This window comes from Globicephala melas, chromosome 12 (assembly GCF_963455315.2).
Source record: "Globicephala melas chromosome 12, mGloMel1.2, whole genome shotgun sequence".
Classification (NCBI taxonomy): domain Eukaryota; kingdom Metazoa; phylum Chordata; class Mammalia; order Artiodactyla; family Delphinidae; genus Globicephala; species Globicephala melas.
The window spans coordinates 14,027,232-14,049,266 of record NC_083325.1 but is presented as its reverse complement, the minus strand read 5'-3'; the positions used below and the strand labels follow the sequence as shown (position 1 = coordinate 14,049,266).

The 22,035-nt window shown below is 42.0% G+C and overlaps 1 protein-coding gene and 1 non-coding gene across 3 annotated transcripts in view; both read right to left on the bottom strand.

Annotated features, from left to right (window-relative positions):
- Positions 1–2,536: 2,536 nt before the first annotated feature.
- CHMP3 (charged multivesicular body protein 3) overlaps positions 2,537–22,035 on the bottom strand; it is an 81,778-nt gene continuing 62,279 nt past the window's right edge. For both annotated transcript variants that reach the window (XM_030837439.3, XM_060309054.2), the window contains 3 exons: positions 6,696–6,817; positions 3,419–3,533; positions 2,537–3,068 (listed from right to left, as the gene is read on the bottom strand). In XM_030837439.3, the coding sequence (XP_030693299.1) occupies positions 2,926–3,068; positions 3,419–3,533; positions 6,696–6,817 (380 nt within the window). In that variant the 3' untranslated portion in view covers positions 2,537–2,925. The remainder of the gene's footprint in view (positions 3,069–3,418; positions 3,534–6,695; positions 6,818–22,035) is intronic.
- On the bottom strand, positions 10,476–10,582 carry LOC115842563 (U6 spliceosomal RNA). The gene has a single exon (XR_004035352.1). It is a non-coding gene; the product is annotated as a U6 spliceosomal RNA (small nuclear RNA).

Sequence of the window (22,035 nt, the reverse complement as noted above, 5' to 3'; positions counted from 1 at the left end):
GATGATTTTATCTGAATGGTGGAAAGAGTGCTTGTCATTATTCTGCCCATCCACGCACCTGGATAAACACTGATTATCCACATAAGGACAAAAATGCTCAGGGGTTATGAGCATTCCTTAATTCCAAAATCATTCTGTGAATAAATTAGCCAGATAAATGCGATCGTAAAACTATATCCTCTCAATATGTCAGTTCCTCTCAACTTGACTTACAGATTCAAAGCAGTCCCAGTCAGAATCCCAGCAAGTTTTGTGGATATTGACAGATGAATTCTGAAGTTTATAGAGAGAGGCAAGAGACCCAGAATAGACAACACTATTGGAGAAGAACAAAGTTGGAGGACTGATGCTACCTGACTTCAAGACTTACTATTAAGCTACAGTAATCAAGACAATTTGGTACTGGCAAAAAAATAAGCAAATACATCAATGGAACAGAATAGAGAGCCCCAAAATAGGCCCACATAAATATAGTCAACTGATCTCTGATGAAGCAGTGAGGGCAGTATTCTGCAGCAAAGATAGTCTTTTCAACAAATGGTGCTGGAATAACTGGACATCCACATGCAAAGAAATAAATCTAGACACAGACGTTACATGCTTTACAAGAATTAATACAGATCACAGACCTAAATGTAAAATGCAAAACTATAAGACTACTAACAAAATAACATAGAAACTCCAGGTGACCTTGGGTATGGCAATGACTTTTAAGATCCAATATCAAAGGCACTATCATGAAATAAATAATTGGTAAGATGGACTTCATTAATATTAAAAACTGCTCTGTGAAAAACAATGTGAAGAGAATAAGAAAACAAGCCACAGATTGGGAGGAAATGTTTGCAAAATGTATTTCTGATAAAGCACTATTATCCACAGTATACAAAGAAGTCTTAAAACTCAGCAATAAGAAACAACCCAATTAAAAATGGGCAAACGTTCTAAACAGATACCTCACCAAAGAATATATACATATGGCAGAAAAGCACATAAAGAGATGTCCAACATCATATATCATCAGGGAAATGCAAATTAAAACGAGATACCGTTACACACTTATTAGGATATAGTCAAAATCCAAAACACACCACCAAATGCTCGTGAGGGTGTGGAGCAACCGGAACGCTCATCATTGCTGGCGGGAATGCAAAACGATACAGCCACTTTGGAAAACTGTCAGTGTTTTACAAAACTAGACATACTCTTACCGTAAGATCCAGCAACTGTGCTCCTTGGTATTCGCCTAAATAGTTGAAATGCATGTCTACACAAAGACCTGCACACAGACATTGATGGCTTTATTCATAATTGCCAAAGCTTTGAAGCAACCCAGACGTCCTTCCGTAGGTGAGTGGATCGTGTGGTGCATGCGGGCAATGGAACATTATTTAGCACTAAAAAGAAATGGCCTGTCAAGCCGTGAAAAGACATGGAGGAAACTTACATGCATATTACTAAGTGTAAGAAGCCAATGTGAAAGGGCTACGTACTGTATGATTCCAGGAGCAAATGTACTTGCGGGGTGTGAGATGTCAGTACATACAAGTGGGAGATGGTGCCTGTGTCAGGGCCAGAGGTGTACATGGGAACTCTATTTTCTGCTCAGTTGTGCTCTGAACCTAAAACTTCTCTGAAAAATAATGTTTACTTAAATAACAAACTGTATCCTAAAGATGAAATCAAGAGCAATAGGACGGTCCCCTGGATTGAAGACTCCCATTTTGCAGGATGAGACTAGAAGGCCCTCGCTGCAGCACATCAGATACACTTGGGTTTCTCCATACAATCTACAAAACCAACCTGGGAGAGAGTGGTTGGGGCACACGAGACTTGGACCAGAGGGACCTGGGTTGAACCCCAGTTCTGCCACGTCGTGACTGTGATTTAGGCCATGTCACTTCAGCAAGATGAGCTCTTTTCCTAATTTGTAAAGACTGAATGATTACACATGTTAAACAGCTTTGTAAACTGTCAGGCCCACACAAATATAAATTGCTACTGCTGAATTATTTCAAAATATAACTTAGAAATGTGTGAGTTGTTGACAATGCATGACCACACCATGCCTCTTTCACCCGTCAGCTCCTGGCTTTGAGAAAGCACTGATATGTACGCCCATATCCCATGCATCCAAGACAGTCAGCTTAACGCAGGGAAAGGCAATCAGAGGGTGAAAGAGGGCTAATCTCACAGCTGTCTGCAACTTGCAATGGGAAGGGAAGGGAGGAAAGCTACAGACACACACACACCCCTCAGGACACACATGATATAGTTCCCCAGCCAACAAGACAGGGGCCACAATTCCCAAGCATACTTTTGCTTACACAGATGACAAAAAGCAGAAGAGTAGCTCGCACAGCACATCTGTGAAGGCTGGGGAGCACAGGGTCCACAGAGCAGAAGCCCTTTCAGCTGAGCTTCTGAATCCCACGTGCCCTGCTATAGCACCTCCTCTTTCCAAGGCCAACATATAAAATAATTTGGGACAGCAAACACCTTGAAAGTTCATTGCACCCAACAATCTACAATGAGACCAAATGTTAAAGCAGAAATTTATTAAAATCCATTTATATAGTGTTTCACAGACAAAAAAAAAATATACAGAGTCCTCAACATTCAGGCAATCGACTCTATTCTCAGAAGTGCTTCGTGAGAAGACACTTCTTTGCCCTCATCCCCCAAAAGATACTTCTGTTTATTCCCCTGAAAATGATGCATTTATTACACTGCCTCTCAAAACAATTTCATTGAGATCCCCAAACCTCTGCAGAGAGTGAAGAGAGATTAGCAGAGAACATTCTCCAGAACGCAGTGCCTCACCCAGAGGTGTAGTGCAAGAGATACAGAAAACGGCGGAGGCTTCAAGGAGTGCGCGCCCGGTGACAGGGCCGGAGGAGAGCCTGCGGGCCTGGCTGGGCGGCCCTAGCTGCGGAGTGTGGCCAGACGGGACTGCATGGCCTCCAGGGCCTCTTCCTCCTCCTCATCTTCTGATGCAGCCATCGCTCCTGCAAGTTCAGGCTCTGGGAGGGCGTCGGTCACCTTACTAGGTGCTTTGCCCAAGGCCCCTGTAAAGAGACAGCAGGCAGATCAACAAAACATCAGCTTAAGCAAGTGGTCCCTCATTTTCTCTGTCCTCCATACCTGGTTCAGTTTGACAAGAAACAGAAAAGGGGCAATAAAACAGCTGTTTTGGTGGGGTTTTGCTCACTATGACAAACGTGTGCAAACAGCAACTTCTAATGATGTCAAAGTCATAATAACTAAGGGTTTTGATTGTTAGAACTTTGGTTCTAATCTAAAATAACAAATGTAGAAGGGAGTTATAATCTAAAGAAAAAGCTACTAGTTAATCTTGCGGATGCAAGAAGAACGGCCATAAAAGGAGAGGGGAAAGAGGAAGGATCTTGGGTCATACCTGCGGTGATTTCAAACAGAATTTTGTCAATTTCCATTTCTGCTGCTTCTTCCATTTCTTCTTGATCATCCATGCTTTCAAAAGTGTCCTCTAACATCTCTTCTATGATCCCAGCCTAAACACAGAATAAACCATGTCACTTCCCACAACTGTTTTATTCTTTTTTATAAATTTATTTATTTTTTATTTATTTTTGGCTGCGTTGGGTCTTCATTGCTGCACGCGGGCTTTCTCTAGTTGCAGCAAGCGGGGGCTACTCTTCGTTGTGGTGCGTGGGCTTCTCATGGCAGTGGCTTCTCGTTGCGGAGCACGGGCTCTAGGCACGCAGGCTCAGTAGTTGTGGCACACGGGCTCAGTAGTTGTGGCTCACGGGCTCTAGAGCGCAGGCTCAGTAGTTGTGGCACGTGAGCTTAGTTGCTCCGCGGCATGTGGGATCTTCCCGGACCAGGGCTCGAACCCATGTCCCCTGCATTGGCAGGCGGATTCTTAACCACTGCGCCACCAGGGGAGCCCCCGCAACTGTTAAATCCATTCCCAGCAGGCGCCCCTATGGGCCCAGCATCAACCGAGCTCTGGTGTCTCCAAGTCCTGTCCACGCTTTCAAGAGCTAAGCCACAGACAGCTGGCTGCAGGCAACGCCGCATGCTGTCTGCCCTCTCTGGAGGAAGCAAAAAGCCAAAGGGAAATTGCTCTCCAAATTTAGTACCAAGGTTGGAGGGGGGTGCCTCTATCAGCAGAGCTTCACAAAGTAACTCAGACGGTAACGCAGCACGTGGGGAACAACTTGCAGAGATGAGAGGGTGCTGTCCCGGGAAGCATTTGCCCTGACGTTGCAAATCTATGCGTGCAGGAGTCGAAATACAGTATGAAAACTGGCTGGAGTCACAGTAGACACTATGATAACAAATACCAAGAGCGAGGTGGGGCTCCACGGAACCCCGAAAAGGCCTGTACTTCAGCACATCCAAGTTATAGCTGCTGGCCCAGGGCCTGCAGGGTCCTGGCAAGGATCAACCAATTCACCGAAGCCTGAGAGAACTGATAAGACAGTGTTTCGGGGCCCAACAAGGCAGTGCCTTCCACATTCCCTACTGGAAGCCCTGTGCCTGGTAGCCTGAAGCCAGCCAGTCAGCCTCCTTTGTTCTCAAGAGCACAGCGCCACTGCGGGCACGAGAAAACTGCTCTCCAACACCAGCCAACACAAGCAGACCCTGCGGTCTTCCCGAATGAGCAGTGTCATGCGAGCGCAAGGTCACGTCTGGCAGCTCCAGCCCTGGCTCTCCTGCACTCAGCCAGGGCATGACTCTCACCGACCATGCTGATGGTATCAGATTTAAAGCAAGCCCTCTCTCCTGCCTGTCCTGCTGTCAGACCACTCAAGTGACTCTTAATGGCATGAATCTAGCTAGTTCCATATTCTGCCCGTGCTCAGACCTTTCGCTCCCAACCAAAAGGAACAAATTCACATTCAAGGATACAAGTGGAGCCCTGTGGCCTGGGTGAATGGATCTCAGTGCTGGAGGCTAGTGGAAAAGAGGCTCAATACGTACTCACCATCCCAGTTAAAAGAGCCTAGGGCAGACTGACTAACAGCCCTCCACATCCTGGAGGGACAAGTGGCCATTCACTTACACATTCATCCAACCAGCAAACATTTGTCAAATGTATGCCCTGTGCCACACGCCAGGCCAGGGTCTGGGGACAAATGGAATGACTGAGATCATGTCGTTGCCCTCGACACGCTGGGACCCCGCCAGAGGCTTCAGTTTGCACCTGGAGATGCACCCTTGATGAATTCAGGAAATATTTACTATCTACTACATGCAGGCCCTCCTCCAAATCTATACTATGCTCAGTATTCAGAAACTTTTGTGGAAAAGATCCCAGATTCTAAAAAAAGACTCCGCCCCTCAGATCCTGGTGGCTACGTAAGTCAGAGTGAGCAGGCCTGAAGTCATTTCAGAATTACCTTGTTGCCCAGTGCTAGATGGACAGGCATCACAACCTGGGCGATGAGACATCCACACGCCACTTGTAAAGGACAGACCCCGCTGACCTGGTGCCCTCCTGTAGACTGCCCAAGGATTTCTCATTCCAAAGACCTGGGCTCTGGCCTTTTTATGTTGCCTTTCTTTTCTATCAATTTTCTTCTCCAGTTCCCCTCTCCCATGCCCTAGAGCCCTGTTTAGAACTCAAGTTCATACATAAAATTCCCTAGGAGGAAGGGAGGCAGCTTCTCTGCACAAGCTGCAAACAAGAATTTGAGGTGTACCGTCTGGGCTCTCAGGCCACGGGTTCAAAGTGTGAAACAGCACCTGATGAGGCACCTCTTATCACCATGTCCTCTGAGGCAGCTCAGGCATCTGTGCTCCAATCCCAGATCTGTCACCTCCTACCAAAGTCACTCAGATAAGTTACCTGGCAACTTGAAGACTCAGTTTCCTACTCCTGTATAAAATGGGGAAAAAAATCCCTACCTCCCAAGGTGGCTGGGAGGACTTTCTAGGAGAGCATGTGTGCTGCACCACTGGCAGGTGGGGGCTCAGTAACTACGCCCTGTCCCCCATCTGAAGGCCACCAGGACAGGTCCCTGCCCGGCCCTGATCCCGGGGCACTAGGTGTTTACTGCTTTCTGTTTGGTTCTCAGTTTCCTTTTCTAGTCTAAGACGGGGTCAGCCAACGACAGCCTGCAGACCAAACCCAAGCCACTGCCTACTTTCATAAATAAAGTTTTATAGGAACCCAGTCATGACCGTTTGTTTACACGTGATCTACGGCTGCTTTCATGCTACAGGTAGAGCTGAGTAGTTACAACAGAGACGTATGGCCCACAAGGTAGAAACTACATTTACTACCCAGCCCTTTACAAAAAAAGTTTGCCCGTCCCTGGTCTTGAAACCTCCCTTGCCAGCTTTGCCAACACTCCCCTGGGACAAACAGAGGAACCTGGGTTTCTTTCTGTTTCCTTGTTCATGTCAGAACCCATAAATCCTAGGTCGCCGAATCCCACGCAGTTGCTTCCTGGGTCTCCCACCTCCCCTAGAGCTCTGGGTATACTCTCGCTTCTTCTAAGGAACACCCTGGCAATCTGACCCAGCCTCTGCCACGCTCAGCTCAGACAGTTTCAACCAATGTTAACAGCTGCTCCTCTGTCCTCAAAATCATTTCTGTCTGGCAACAGTGGCCTGTCTACTCCTGCCCAGCCCTGGCCCTACAGCCCCTGCCGCTTGCTGACTCTTAGCGCTTTGGAACCGGACACAGGGTGGCCCCAGGGCACCTTCATCATCTCTTTGGACAGCTCCCGCATGGTGGCCTGGATTTCTGGGATCTTCACCAGACTCTGCATGGCCTTCATCACTTCTGTGCTCCTCTGCAGGGAACCAGCCACTCGCAAAACCGCTGAAAGGGAAAGATGACAGTCAGGATTGCTCAACAGAATGTGACGCAGGATGGAATAAAGAAAGACAGTCAAGGGCTCCTCTGGTGGCGCAGTGGTTGGGAGTCTGCATGCCGATGCAGGGGACGTGGGTTCGTGCCCCGGTCCGGGAAGATCCCACGTGCCGCAGAGCGGCTGGGCCCGTGAGCCATGGCCGCTGAGCCTGCGCATCCGGAGCCTGTGCTCCGCAACGGGAGAGGCCACAACAGTGAGAGGCCCGCGTACCGCAAAAAAAAAAAAAGAAAAGAAAAGAAAAGGAAGACAGTCAAATCAAAAGCTATTCTAATAAAAGTCAGCAATAGTGGGCGGACTCCCAAAGCTATTTATGTACCCGTAGACTACATTGCTGTCCTTGGACCAAGACTGACTTTCCTAAATTGTGTGCTACTTTGGCTACAATAGGTACAAACTCTCCGAGCACCCACACCAACCAGCTGATCTGGAGAATGGCCTGAAAGCCTGCATCTGACCTTTAGGGAAGGAAGCCAGCTAGCCATGATGTCACCCCCAGGACAAGTCACACACGGGAGGAATGGCTCTAGGCGGGCCTTGCTGGGGCCACACTGGAAAAGAGGCTTTAAGCAACCCAAGCAGTGCTCCCCACACACCAGCCTATGGAGGGTGGCTGCCCGGGAGGGGCCTGCTGCTGGTCCACAGGAAAATGAGAGTGAGTATGTGTCAGTGTGAGACAGCTACAGCTCCTCGTTACAAAAAATGTTCTGTTGTCTGAGATCATACACATACTATATATTCTTTAAAAGAAATCGTGGTAGTAACAAATGATCATTTCTCCCCCCGAAGTCTTTAACATGTCAAAATAAAAGCTGGCAACCCTTCAAATCTGTTTTGAAATTTCATGAGGCTTAAAAGTTCTGAGAAATGCCTCACTTCCAGCTGTTCACCAAAACCGGTGCACAGGGCTCCCCAGCTACCCCAGGAATCACCACCAATCCACCTCTGTATAAATCCAGACTCCAGGAAGCTAAGGAAAACAAGGGGCAAGGAAACAAGAGGAACCAGAGAAATGCCTGTCTGACATACATAGCATTTTGTGATTTTTCTAAAGGAGTAAGGAAGTTTGCTAGTTGCAGAGAATACTTCTTTTCCCTTGACACTGAAAAGGGAAAGTAAAATATTTATCTATTTATTAAGATCAGTCTAATTATAGAGAAGAAGTATTAAGAATCTGTATGGCTGAAATAAGCAATAAATTATATATGCCATTATAATGATATAAGAAAGATAGAAATTCTACAATGTTAAAGTTACTATTATTATTGTAAAGAGGTAAGTGATGGGAGGAAGAGAAGAAGGGGAAAAATAAAGCAAATTCCGGGCTTCACTGGTGGCGCAGTGGTTGAGAGTCCGCCTGCCGATGCAGGGGACACGGGTTCGTGCCCCGGTCCGGGAAGATCCCACATGCGGCGGAGCGGCTGGGCCCGTGAGCCATGGCCGCTGAGCCTGCGCGTCTGGAGCCTGTGCTCTGCAACAGGAGAGGCCACGACAGTGAGGCCCGTGTACCGCAAAAAAAATAAAAATTAAAAAATTAAAAAAAAATAAAGCAAACTTCATATAATTTTGCTTGAATGATACAAGTTTGATGTCTACACAGGCATATGTTTTATCCTAATTTGCATCCTGAGTCTGTATCCCAGAGAGAGGGGCTGAATATGACATGTGTTCAATAAACTTTTTTGAATTAGTAAAAATAAAGAGACAAAAACTCAAAACCAAGAAGATACATATTGATACATGAGAAAAGTAAAATACTGGACCAAAATGTATTTTCTATATTCCACAAGGAAAAAGCACACGTGGCAGAAAAAATAATTTTATAAATAAAAATAGTGACCCCCCACAAGAGAATGAGAAGACAAGCCAAAAGCTGGAAGAAAATATTTTCATTAGACATTTCTGATAAAGGACTGTTATCTAACATATACAAAGAACTCTTAAAGCTCATCAATAAGAAAATGAACAACTCAATCAAAAATGGGCAGAAGACCTAAACAGACAACTCACCAAAGAAGATATACAGATGGCAAAAAAGCACATAAAAAGATGTTCAACATCCTATGTCATTAGGGAAATGCAAATTAAAACAACAATAAGATACCAGCATACACCTATTAGAATGGTCAAAATCCAAAACACTGACAACACCAAATGCTGGTGAGGATGTGGAGCAATAGGAACGCTCAGTCATTGCTGATGGGAATGAAAAATGGTACAGCCACTTTGGAAGAGAGTTTGTCAGTTCCTTACAAAACTAAACATACTCTATGTTTTTTTAACATCTTTATTGGAGTATAATTGCTTTACAATGGTGTGTTAGTTTCTGCTGTATAACAAAGTGAATCAGCTATATGTATACATATATCCCCATATCTCCTCCCTCTTGCGTCTCCCTCCCACCCTCCCTAGCCCACCCCTCTAGGTGGACACAAAGCACCAAGCTGGTCTCCCTGTGCTATGCAGCTGCTTCCCACTAGCTATCTGTTTTACATTTGGTAGTGTATATATGTCCATGCCACTCTCTCACTTCGTCCCAGCTTACCCTTCCCCCTCCCCGTGTCCTCAAGTCCATTCTCTATGTCTGCGTCTTTATTCCTGCCCTGCCCCTAGGTTCTTCAGAACTTTTTTCTTTTTTTAGATTCCATAAATATGTGTTAGCATATGGTATTTGTTTTTCTCTGAGTTCACTCTGTATGACAGTCTCTAGGTCCATCCACCTCACTACAAATAACTCAATTTCATTTCTTTTTATGGCTGAGTAATATTCCACTGTATATATGTGCCACATCTTCTTCATCCATTCATCTGTCAATGGATGCTTAGGTTGCTTCCATGTCCTGGCTGCATACTCTTACCATATGATCCAGCAATAGCCCTCCTTGGTATTTATTCAAAGGAGTTAAAAACTTATGTCCACACAAAAACTTGCACGTGGACATTTATGGCAGCTTTATTCGTAATTGCCAAAACTCGGAAGCAACTAAGATATTGCTTGTAAGTGAACAATAATAATGGATAAATGAAGTGTGGTACATCCACACAATGAATATTATTCAGCACTAAGAAGAAATGAGCTATCAAGTCATGAAAAGACCTGGAGAAACCTTACATGCATATTACTAAGTGAAAGAAATCAATCTAAAAGGCAACATACTGCATGATTCCAATGATATGACATTCTGGAAAAGAGAAAATTATGGAGACAGTAAAAAGGTTGCCAGGGGTTAAGGGTGGGAGGGATGAATAGGCAGATCACAGAAAAATTTTAGCTGTATATATTTCACAATAAAATAAGAATCTCCAAAATAAAAAGGTTAAAATTCTACAGAAAACATTAATAAGTTAGCATTATAAAAACTAGCTGACATTTAAACTTAGAAAGACCAAGGTCACACAGAGGGGGTCGTGAAACACAATGAGTAGCGCTTCATGGTTACAGCTCTTTGTGCTCAGCTCCTCCCCAGCAGCCCGGCCCAGGCCTCCTGCAGGCCCTCCAGTGTCCCAGGCTCCCTCCACCTTCAGGGCCTCCCTCTGCACAGTGCCAGGGCCCCCTGACATCTTTAGAGAGTGGGGACTTGGTGGGCGGATTTCCTTTTTGTTTGTTCTTCAAATACAGTACCCTTCATGAATTTGCACGTCATCCTTGTTCAGAGGCCATGTTGACCTTCTCAGTAAGGTTCCCATTTTGGTACCTGTGCTGCCCAAGACAGCACTAGGTTTGTTTTTTATTTGGAGGTGGACTCACGATTTTATTCCCAGTGCCTAGCACTGTGCCCTCACACAGCTGACACTCAAATATTTGTTGAATAAACCAATGAATGGTTGAAAACAACAGAGAACTATGATATTCAAACTGGGTAAAGAAATTAAACATATTAGTGTCTTAATAGTAAACAGCACTGAGGTGGTTTTATAAAGACTCAAGTGGTCCTACATAAAACGACATATTTAGTATTAGGTCAGAAATAGGTTTTTCCTTTTTTGTACTGACCACAAAAATTCCAGAACATTTCTTTACAGAAAAAAGTAAAACAGTAACCAATTTCAGATGGCAAAAGGAGGGTGAGAGATCTCAACAGAAACTAGCTCTCCTCAAGTTTTCAATTACAGACACAGTATGACTGCATACTTGTGACCAAAACAGATCAGTAGATGTAGTAAAAGAAACTAAAACCAAAAACAACATAAACGGATTTAAAGAGATTAATGTTTTAGCATTTCATTGTGAAGAATTTCAAACATACACAAAGTAGGCAAGTGTCATTTCACCAAAAGAGACACGATGGCAAATAAGCATATGAAAAAATGTTCCTAATCATCAACCATTAGGGAAATACAAATTAAGACAACAATCAGATAGCTCTACACACCCATCAGAATGGCTAAAAGAAAAAATACTGACACCACCCAATTTTTTTCTTTGTTTTGTTTTCAAATTTTTATTGCCAGAGATTTAGTCTATTAGGCATGGTGCCCTTGACTTTTATTTTTTTTTTAAACATCTTTATTGGAGTATAATTCCTTTACAATGGTGTGTTAGTTTCTGCTGTATAACAAAGTGAGTCAGCTATATGTATACATATATCCGCCTATCCCCTCCATCTTGCATCTCCCTCTCACCCTCCCTAGCCCACCCCTCTAGGTGGTCACAAAGCACCAAGCTGGTCTCCCTGTGCTATGCAGCTGCTTCCCACCAGCTATCTATTTTACATTTGGTAGTGTATACGTGTCCATGCCACTCTCCACTTCGTCCCAGCTTACCCTTCCCCCTTCCCGTGTCCTCAAGTCCATTCTCTACGTCTGCGTCTTTATTCCTGTCCTGCCCCAAGGTTCATCAGAACCATTTGTTTTTTTTAGATTCCATATATATGTGTTAGCATACGGTATTTGTTTTTCTCTTTCTGACTTACTTCACACTGTATGAAGACTCTAGGTCCATCCACCTCACTACAAATAACTCAATTTCGTTTCTTTTTATGGCTGAGTAGTATTCCACTGCATACATGTGCCACATCTTCTTTATCCATTCATCAGTCGATGGACACTTAGGTTGCTTCCATGCCCTGTCTATTGTAAATGGTGCTGTAATGAACATTGTGGTACATGACTCTTTTTGAATTACGGTTTTCTCAGGGTATATGTCCAGGAGTAGGATTGCTGGGTCGTATGGTAGTTCTATTTTTAGTTTTTTAAGGAATCTCCATACTGTTCTCCATAGTCGCTGTATCAATTTACATTCCCATCAACAGTGCAAAAGGGTTTCCTTTTCTCCACACCCCCTACAGCATTTATTGTTTGTATATTTTTTGATGATGGCCATTCTGACCAGTGTGAGGTGATACCTCATTGTACTTTTGATTTGCATTTCTCTAATGATCACTGACGTTGACCATCCTTTCATGTGTCTGTTGGCAATCTGTAAGTCTTCTTTGGAGAAATGTCTATTTAGGTCTTTTGCTCATTTCTGGTTGTACTGTTTGTTTTTTTGATATTGAGCTGCTTGTATATTTTGGAGATTAATCCTTTGTCAGTTGCTTCATTTGCAAATATTTTCTCCCATTCTGAGGGTTCTCGTTTCATCTTGTTTATGGTTTCCTTTGCTGTACAAAAGCTTCTAAGTTTCATTAGGTCCCATTTGTTTATTTTTGTTTTTATTTCCATTTTTCTAGGAGGTGGGTCAAAAAGGATCTTGCTCTGATTTATATCATAAAGTGTTCTGCCTGTTTTCCTCTAAGAGTTTGATGGTGTCTGGCCTTACACTTAGGCCATTTTGAGTTTATTTTTGCGTATGGTGTTAGGGAGTGTTCTAATTTCATTCTTTTACATGTAGCTGTCCCGTTTTCCCAGCACCACTTATTGAAGAGGCTGTCTTTTCCCCATTGTATATTCTTGCCTCCTTTATCAAATATAAGGTGACCATATGTGCGGGGGTTTATCTCTGGGCTTTCTATCCTGTTCCATTGATCTATACTTCTGTTTTTGTGCCAGTACCATACTGTCTTGATTACTGTAGCTTTGTAGTACAGTCTTAAGTCAGCGAGCCTGATTTCTCCAGCTCCATTTTTCTTTCTCAAGATTGCTTTGGCTATTCGGGGTCTTTTGTGTTTCCATACAAATTGTGCAATTTTTTGTTCTAGTTCTGTGAAAAATACCATTGGTAGTTTGATAGGGATTGCATTGAATCTGTAGATTGCTTTGGGTGGTATAGTCATTTTCCCAATGTTGGTTCTTCCAATCCAGGAACACAGTATATCTCTCGATCTGTTTGTGTCATCTTTGATTTCTTTCATCAGTGTCTTATAGTTTTCTGAGTACAGGTCTTTTGTCTCCTTAGGTAGGTTTATTCCTAGATATTTTATCCTTTTTGTTGCAGTGGTAAATGTGAGTGTTTCCTTAATTTCTCTTTCAGATTTTTCATCTTTAGTGTATAGGAATGAAAGAGATACCTGTGCATTAATTTTGTATCCTGCTACTTTACCAAATTCATTGATTAGCTCTAGTAGTTTTCTGGTAGCATCTTTAGGATTCTCTATGTACACTATCATGTCATCTCCAAACAGTGACAGTTTTACTTCTTCTTTTCCGATGTGGATTCCTTTTATTTCTTTTTCTTCTCTGATTGCTATGGTGAAAACTTCCAAAACTATGTTGAATAATAGGTGAGAGTGGGCAACCTTGTCTTGTTCCTGGTCTTAGTGGAAATGGTTTCAGCTTTTCACCATTGAGAACGATGTTGGCTGTGGGTTTGTCATATATGGTCTTTATTATGTTGAGGTAAGTTCCCTTTATGCTTACTTTCTGGAGGGTTTTTATCATAAATGGGTGTTGAATTTTGTTGAAAGCTTTTTTTCCATCTATTGAGATCGTCATATCATTTTTATCCTTCAATTTGTTAATATGGTATATTACATGGATTGATTTGCGTATATTGAAGAATCTTTGCATTCTTGGGATAAAACCCACTTCATCACGGTGTATGATCCTTTTAATGTGCTCTTGGATTCTGTTTGCTAGTATTTTGTTGAGGATTTTTGCATCTATGTTTATCAGAGATATTGGTCTTTAATTTTCTTTTTTTATAGTATCTTTGTCTGGTTTTGGTATCAGCGTGATGGTGGCCTCGTAGAATGAGTTTGGGAGTGTTCCTCCCTCTGCTATACTTTGGACGAGTTTGAGAAGGATAGGTGTTAGCGCTTCTCTAAATGTTTAATAGAAATAGCCATCTGGTCCTGGGCATTTGTTTGTTGGAAGATTTTTAATCACAGTTTCAATTTCAGTGCTTGTGATTGGTCTGTTTATATTTTCCATTTCTTCCTGGTTCAGTCTCAGAAGGTTGTGCTTTTCTAAGAATTTGTCCATTTCTTCCACGTTGTCCATTTTATTGGCATACAGTTGCTTGTAGTAATCTCTCATGATCCTTTGTATTTCTGCAGTGTCAGTTGTTACTTCTTTTTCATTTCTAATTTTACTGATTTCAGTCTTCTCCTTCTTTTTCTTGATGAGTCTAGCTAATGGTTTATCAATTTTGTTTATCTCTCGAAGAAACAGGTTTTAGTTTTATTAATCTTTGCTATTGTTTCCTTCATTTCTTTTTCATATAGTTCTGATCTGATATTTATGATTTCTTTCCTTCTGCTAACTTTGGGGTTTTTTTCGTTCTTCTTTCTCTAATTGCTGTAGGTTTTTAGGTTGTTTATTTGAGATTTTACTTGTTTCTTGAGGTAGGATTGTACTGCTATAAACTTCCCTCTTAGAACTGCTTTTGCTACATCCATAGGTTTTGGGTCATACTGTTTTCATTGTCATTTGTTTCTAGGTATTTTTTCATTTCTTTAGTGATCTCTTGGTTATTTAGTAGCATATTGTTTAGCCTCCATGTGTTTGTATTTTTTACAGTTTTTTTCATCTAACTGATATCTAGTCTCAGAGCGCTGTGATTGGAAAATATACTTGATACGATTTCAATTTTCTTAAATTTACCAAGGCTTGATTTGTAACCCAAGATATGATCATCCTGGAGAATGTTCCATGAGCACTTGAGAAGAAAGTGTATTCTGTTGTTTTTGGATAGAATGTCCTATAAATATCAATTAAGTCCATCTTGTTTAATGTGTAATTTAAAGCTTGTGTTTCCTTATTTATTTTCATTTTGGATGATCTGTCCATTGGTGAAAGTGGGGTGTTAAAATCTCCTACTATTACTGTGTTACTGTCGATTTCCCCTTTTATGGCTGTTAGCATTTCCCTTATGTATTGAGGTGCTCCTATGTTGGGTGCATAAATATTCACAGTTGTTATATCTTCTTCTTGGATTGATCCCTTGATCATTATGTAGTGTCCTTTTTTTCTTGTAAAAGTCTTTATTTTAAAGTCTATTTTGTCTGATATGAGAATTGCTACTCCAGCTTTCTTCTGATTTCCATTTGCATGAAATACCTTTTTCCATCCCCTCATTTTCAGTCTGTATGTGTGTCTAGGTCTGAAGTGAGTCTTTGTAGACAGCATATATACGGGTCTTGTTTTTGTATCCATTCAGCCAGTCCGTCTTTTGGCTGGAGCATTTAATCCATTTACATTTAAGGCAATTATCGTTATGTATGTTCCTATTACCATTTTCTTAATTGCTTTGAGTTTGTTTTTGTAGGTCTTTTCTTTCTCTTGTGTTTCCTGCCTAGAGAAGTTCCTTTAGCATTTGCTGTAAAGCTGGTTTGGTGGTGCTGAATTCTCTTAGCTTTTGCTTGTCTGTAAAGGTTTTAATTTCTCCGTCAAATCTGAATGAGATCCTTGCTGGGTAGAGTAATCTTGGTTGTAGGCTTTTCCTGTTCATCACTTTAAATATGTCCTGCCACTCCCTTCTGGCTTGCAGAGTTTCTGCTGAAAGATCAGCTGTTAACCTATGGGGATTCCCTTGTATGTTATTTGTTGCTTTTCCCTTACTACTTTTAATATTTTTTCTCTGTATTTAGTTTTTGATAGTTTGGTTAATATGTGTCTTGGTGTGTTTCTCCTTGGATTTATCCTGTATGGGACTCTCTGCACTTCCTGGACTTGACTGACTATTTCCTATTCCATGTTAGGGAACTTTTTGACTATTATCTATTCAAATATTTTCTCAGTCCCTTTCTTTTTCACTTCTTCTTCTGGGACCCCTATAATTCGAATGCTGATGCAGTTAATGCTGTTGCAGAGGTCTCTGAGACTGTCCTCAATTCTTTTCATTCTTTTTTCTTTATTCTGCTCTGTGGTAGTTATTTCCACTATTTTATCTTCCAGGTCACTTATCCGCTCTTCAGCCTCAGCTATTCTTCTATTGATTCCTTCTAGAGATTTTTTAATTTCATCTATTGTGTTGTTCGTTTGTTTGCTCTATAATTCTTCTAGGTCCTTGTTAAACGTTTCTTGTATTTTCTCCATTCTATTTCCAAGATTTTGGATCATGTTCACTATCATTACTCTGAGTTCTTTTTCAGGTAGAATGCCTATTTCCTCTTCATTTGTTTGGTCTGGTGGGTTTTTACTCTTCTCCTTCATCTGCTGCCTATTTCTCTGTCTTATCATTTTGCTTATCTTACTGTGTTTGGGGTCTCCTTTTCACAGGCTGCAGGTTTGCAGTTCCTGTTGTGTTTGGTGTCTGCCCCAGTGGCTAAGGTTGGCTCAGTGGGTTCTGTAGGCTTCCTGGTGGAGGAGACTGGTGCCTGTGTTCTGGTGGATGAGGCTGGATCTTGTCTTTCTGTTGGGCAGGACTGAGTCTGGTGGTATGTTTTGGGGTGTCTGTGAAGTTATGATTTTAGGCAGCGTCCCTGCTAATAGGTGGAGCTGTGTTTCTGTCTTGCTAGTTGTTTGGCATGGGGTGTCCAGCACTGGAGCTTGCTGGTCGTTGAATGGAGCTGGGTCTTAGTGTTGAGTGGGAGATCTCTGGGAGAGCTCTCATTGATTGCTATTACATGGTTTCAGGAGGTCTCTGTTGGTCCAATGTCCTGAACTCGGTCTCCCACCTCAGAGGCTCAGGCCTGACACCCACCGGAGCACCAAGACCCTGTGTGCCACATGGCTCCAATCTGCTGAAACTGGAACCTGGTGCACAGGTGATGGGAATGTAAAATGGTACAGCTGCTGTAGAAAACAGTCTGGCAGTTCCCACCACTCCCTGGGAGATGGGAGACCAGCCTGGGGTCCAAGTCGTGGGCGCAGCAGGCTCACTTCTCTCCTCACCCGGCTCCAGCCCTCCTCAGCCCACCCAATTTTGAGGATGCAGAAAAACTGGATCACTCATACACTGGCAGGTGGGAATTTTAAATGGTACCACCACTCTGGACAACAGCTTGACAGTTTCTGATATGCAACCGTAAAACCCAGCAATTGTTCTACTGGCCAGTTATCCCAGAGAAGTGAAGACTTATGTTCAAGCAAAAATCTACACACATTTATAGCAGCTTTATTCATAGCAGCTGATAACTGGAAACAACCCAAACATCCTTCAGGTGAATGGTTAATCAAACTGTGGTGCATCCGTACCATGGAATACTACTTAGCAAGATAAAAAAGCAATGAACTACTGATACATGCAAAAACCTGGGTTAACTGCCAGAGAATTACACTGAGTGAAAAAAAAGTCAGTCTAAGAGGGTGTTGGGCAAAATAGGTGAAGGTGATTAAGAGGTACAAACTTCCAGTTATAAAATAAATAAGTCATGGGGATGTCATGTACAGCACAGGGAATTATAGTCAAAAATATTGCAATAACTTTGTAGGGTGACAGACAGTTACTAGATTACTAGATTTATTGAGGTGATCAAGTTGTAAAGTATATAAATGTCAAATCACTATGCTATACATCTGAAACTAGTGTAATATTATATGCCGATTATACTTCAATTAAAAAAAAAAGAAGAAAGAGGGAAAAAAGCCAATCCCAAGAGATTACATCCAGTCTATTCCTACATAACATTCTTGAAATGATAAAATTATAAAATGAAGAACAAATTAGTGATTGCCAGATATAAGGAGGGGGTGGGGATGGGAGGGAAGTGGGTTTGGTTACAGAAGTGCAGCATGAGGGATCCCTGTAGTGATGGAAACTGGAAGCATTCTAAAGCTTGACTGTATCAGTGCTGACTGCCTGGTTGTGATACCTACTTTAACTCTGCAAGATGTTACTACTGGAGAAAATGGGTAAAGGGTATACACAGAATCTTTCTATTATTTCTTACAACTGCATGTATGTGAATCTATTAACTCTCTAAAAACTTAATTTAAAAAAACCCTGAGAAGAGTATATAAAAACAAACAACATTATGTTTCCATGCCTGCTAGAGACACAAATGAAAAAAAAATACACATAAAAATACAAGTTCTAAAACAAACAGCCCAAACAAAAAATGGGTGGAAGATCTAAATAGACATTTCTCCAAAGAAGACATTCAGACAGCCAAAAAGCACATGAAAAGATGCTCAACATCACTAATTATTAGAGAAATGCAAATCAAAACTACATGAGGTATCACCCCTCACACCAGTCAGAATGGCCATCATCAAAAAAATCTACAAACAATAAATGCTGGAGAGGGTGTGGAGAAAGGGGAACCCTCCTACACCATTGGTGGGAATGTAAATTGGTACAGCCACTATGGAGAACAGTATGGAGGTTCCGTAAGAAAACTAAAAACAGAGCTACCATGTAATCCAGCAATCCCACTCCTGGGCGTATGTCTGGAGAAAATCATAATTTGAAAAGATACATGCACCCCTATGTTCCTAGCAGCACTATTCACAATAGCCAAGACATGGTAACAACCTACATGTCCATCAACAGATGAATGGATAAAGATGTGGCACATATATACAATGGAATATTACTCAGCCATAAAAAGGAACGAAATTGTTATTTGTAATGAGGTAGATGGACCTAGAGTCTGTCATACAAAGTGAAGTAAGTCAGAAAGGGAAAAATAAATACCGTATGCTAATGCATGTATATGGAATCTAAAAACACAGTACTGGAGCCTAGTGGCAGGGCAAGAATAAAGATGCAGATGTAGAGAATGGACTTGAGGACACAGTGGGGGAAGGGTAAGCTGGGACGAAGTGAGAGAGCAACACTGACATATATACACTACTAAATGTAAAATGGATGGCTAGTGGGAAGCAGCCGCATAGCACAGGGAGATCAGCTCGGTGCTTTGTGATGACCTAGAGGGGTGGGATAGGAAGGATGGGAGGGAGGCTCAAGAGGGAGCGGATATGGGGATATATGTACACATATAGCTGATTCACTTTGTTGTACAACAGAAACTAACACAACATTGTAAACCAATTATACTCCAATAAAGATATTTAAAAAAAAAAAAAGAACCAAAAACAAATTGCAAAAAAAGAGAAAAGAAACACGCACCCCATTGTTCATTGCAGCGCTATGGACAATAGCGAGGACACAGAAGCAACCTAAATGTCCATCGACAGAGGAATGGACAAAGAAGATGTGGTACATATATACAGTGGAATATTACTCAGCCATAAAAAGAACAAAATAATGCGATTTGCAGCAACATGGATGGACCTAGAGATTGTCATACTGAGTGAAGTAAGTCACACAAAGACATATATCACTTATATGTGGAATCTAAAAAAATGATACAAATGAACTTATTTATTACAAACAGAAATAAATCACAGATGTAGAAAACAAACTTGTGGTTACCAGGGGGGAAAGGGGTGGGGGAGGGATAAATTGGGAGAATGGGATTGACATATACATGAAACAGATAAGTAATAAGGACCTACTCTATAGCATAGGGAACTCTACTCAATACTCTGTAATGGCCTACATGGGAAAAGAATCTAAAAAAGAGTGAATAATGAAATTTTTTTTTTTTCGCAGTACGCGGACCTCTCACTGCCGTGGCCTCTCCCCCTGCAGAGCACAGGCTCCGGACGCACAGGCCCAGCAGCCATGGCCCACGTGCCCAGCCACTCCACGGCATGTGGGATCCTCCCAGACCGGGGCACGACCCCGTGTCCCCTGCATCGGCAGGCGGACCCTCAACCACTGCGCCACCAGGGAAGCCCGAAAAAGTCATTTTTATAGGTAGAGAATGGCAGTTTCATATGGTTCAGACTCATATGATTAAGTGTATCTATAGTCTTATCTTTGTATTATATTACAATTATTTGGTATATCATAATTATGTTAGAGTTCTGAAGAAGAATGTTATTTTTATTGTTTGCCATGTATGTTTCTGTTATTTTGAAGTATTTTAATATGATTTTGTAGCTAATTAGAAAAAGAAAAAAAGAGTGAATATATGTATAACTGATTCACTTTGCTGTACACCTGAAACTAACACAACATTGTAAATCATCTATACTCCAATAAAAAATTTTAAAAAGAGGAGATCTCTGAGTAAAAAATACAAGTTCTGCTATGAATATTATAATAATAATAACCAAATATGGAAACAAAGTATCTAAATACAGACTTCACTTCATAATCAGTAGATTCAAAGACCAACAGACATAGTCTGAAAAGAAACTGACGCCAGGGCTTCCCTGGTGGCGCAGTGGTTAAGAATCCGCCCGCCAATACAGGGGACACAGGTTCAAGCCCTGGTCCAGGAAGATCCCACATGCCACAGAGCCACTAAGCCCATGCACCAAAACTACTGAGCCTGTGCTCTAGAGCCCGCAAGCCACAACTACTGAGCCCGTGTGCCACAACTACTGAAGCCTGTGTGCCTAGAGCCCGTGCTCCACAACGAGAGAAGTCACCACAATGAGAAGTCTGCATTTCGCAACCAAGAGTAGCCCCCACTCGCCGCAACTAGAGAAAGCCTGCGCGCAGCAACGAAGACCCAACGCAGCCAAAAAGTAAACTAAATAAATTTATTAAAAAATTAAAAAATAAGACCTTAAAAAAAAAAAACCTGACGCCAATAATTAAAGCAACAAAACCACAAAGTTCTTTCTACTTATCACGGGTTCCTGTGGCAATTACAGTTAAATTAAAAAATCAGAAAAAGAAATTAAATATTAAAAATGGCATCAACAGCAAAATGCAGCTCCCTGATAGCAAGGGCCCAGGAGAGCAAACACTCACAAACTAGACTGACTGGTTTTTAAAAGCCATCTTAAATATGGCAATTATAAGCAGAATGAATACAATTATAAGAAAATATGGAATCTTAACAATCACATTTCACAGAAGAGACAAGTAAAAGCTCAGAGAAGTGATATTAAAAACATTCAAGCCTCGGGATTTCCCTGGTGGTCCAGCAGTTAAGACTCCGTGCTCCCAATGCAGGGGGCCTGGGTTGGATCCCTGGTCAGGGAACTAAGATCCCACATGCATGCGGCAACTAAAGATCCCTCCCACACGTGGCAATGAAGATCCTGAGTGCTGCAACTAAGACCCAGGGCAGCCAAATAAATAAATAAATGTTTTTTAAAAAACCAAACATTCAAACCTCGAAAGTATCTTTGAATAAGACACTTCTTCCTTATAACAAAGTTAAGAAAAACAGTTATATTAAGAAATAAAGAAGGGAAAGATAAAAATTAAAAGGAAAAGAAAACAGTACAAACATTCCATAATATGGGGAACCCAAACCAAAGGCCATTAAAGGGAATTACAGTCATAAAAAAATTACTGGAGCTATGCACATTTGGGAAACTTTCAAAAAAATTCTTTTAAATAAATTTATTTCTGGCTGTGATGGGTTTTCATTGCTGCGAGTGTGCTTTCTCTAGTTGCAGCAAGCAGGGGATACTCTTCCTTGTGGTATGCGGGCTTCTCACTGCAGTGGCTTCTCTTGTTGCCGAGCATGGGCTCTAGGCGCGTGGGCTTCAGTAGTTGTGGCACACGGACTCTAGAGCGCAGGCTCAGTAGTTGTGGCGCACGGGCTTAGTTGCTCCGTTCCATGTGGGATCTTCCCGGACTGGGGCTCGAACCCATGTCCCCTGCATTGGCAGGCGGATTCTTAACCACTGAGCCACCAGGGACGTTCCAAACTCTCAAAATGTAAAGTGAAGTTTACTTATAATTTATAGGCTACCATTTGAAAAACTAATTTGAAGCAGTTTATTAAAAAGTCATGTATAGCAGGTATGATAAAATAAATAAAAAGACTCGAAAGAGTGAGTTGACTCCATAAACGTAGGTCAGCAATGGTGT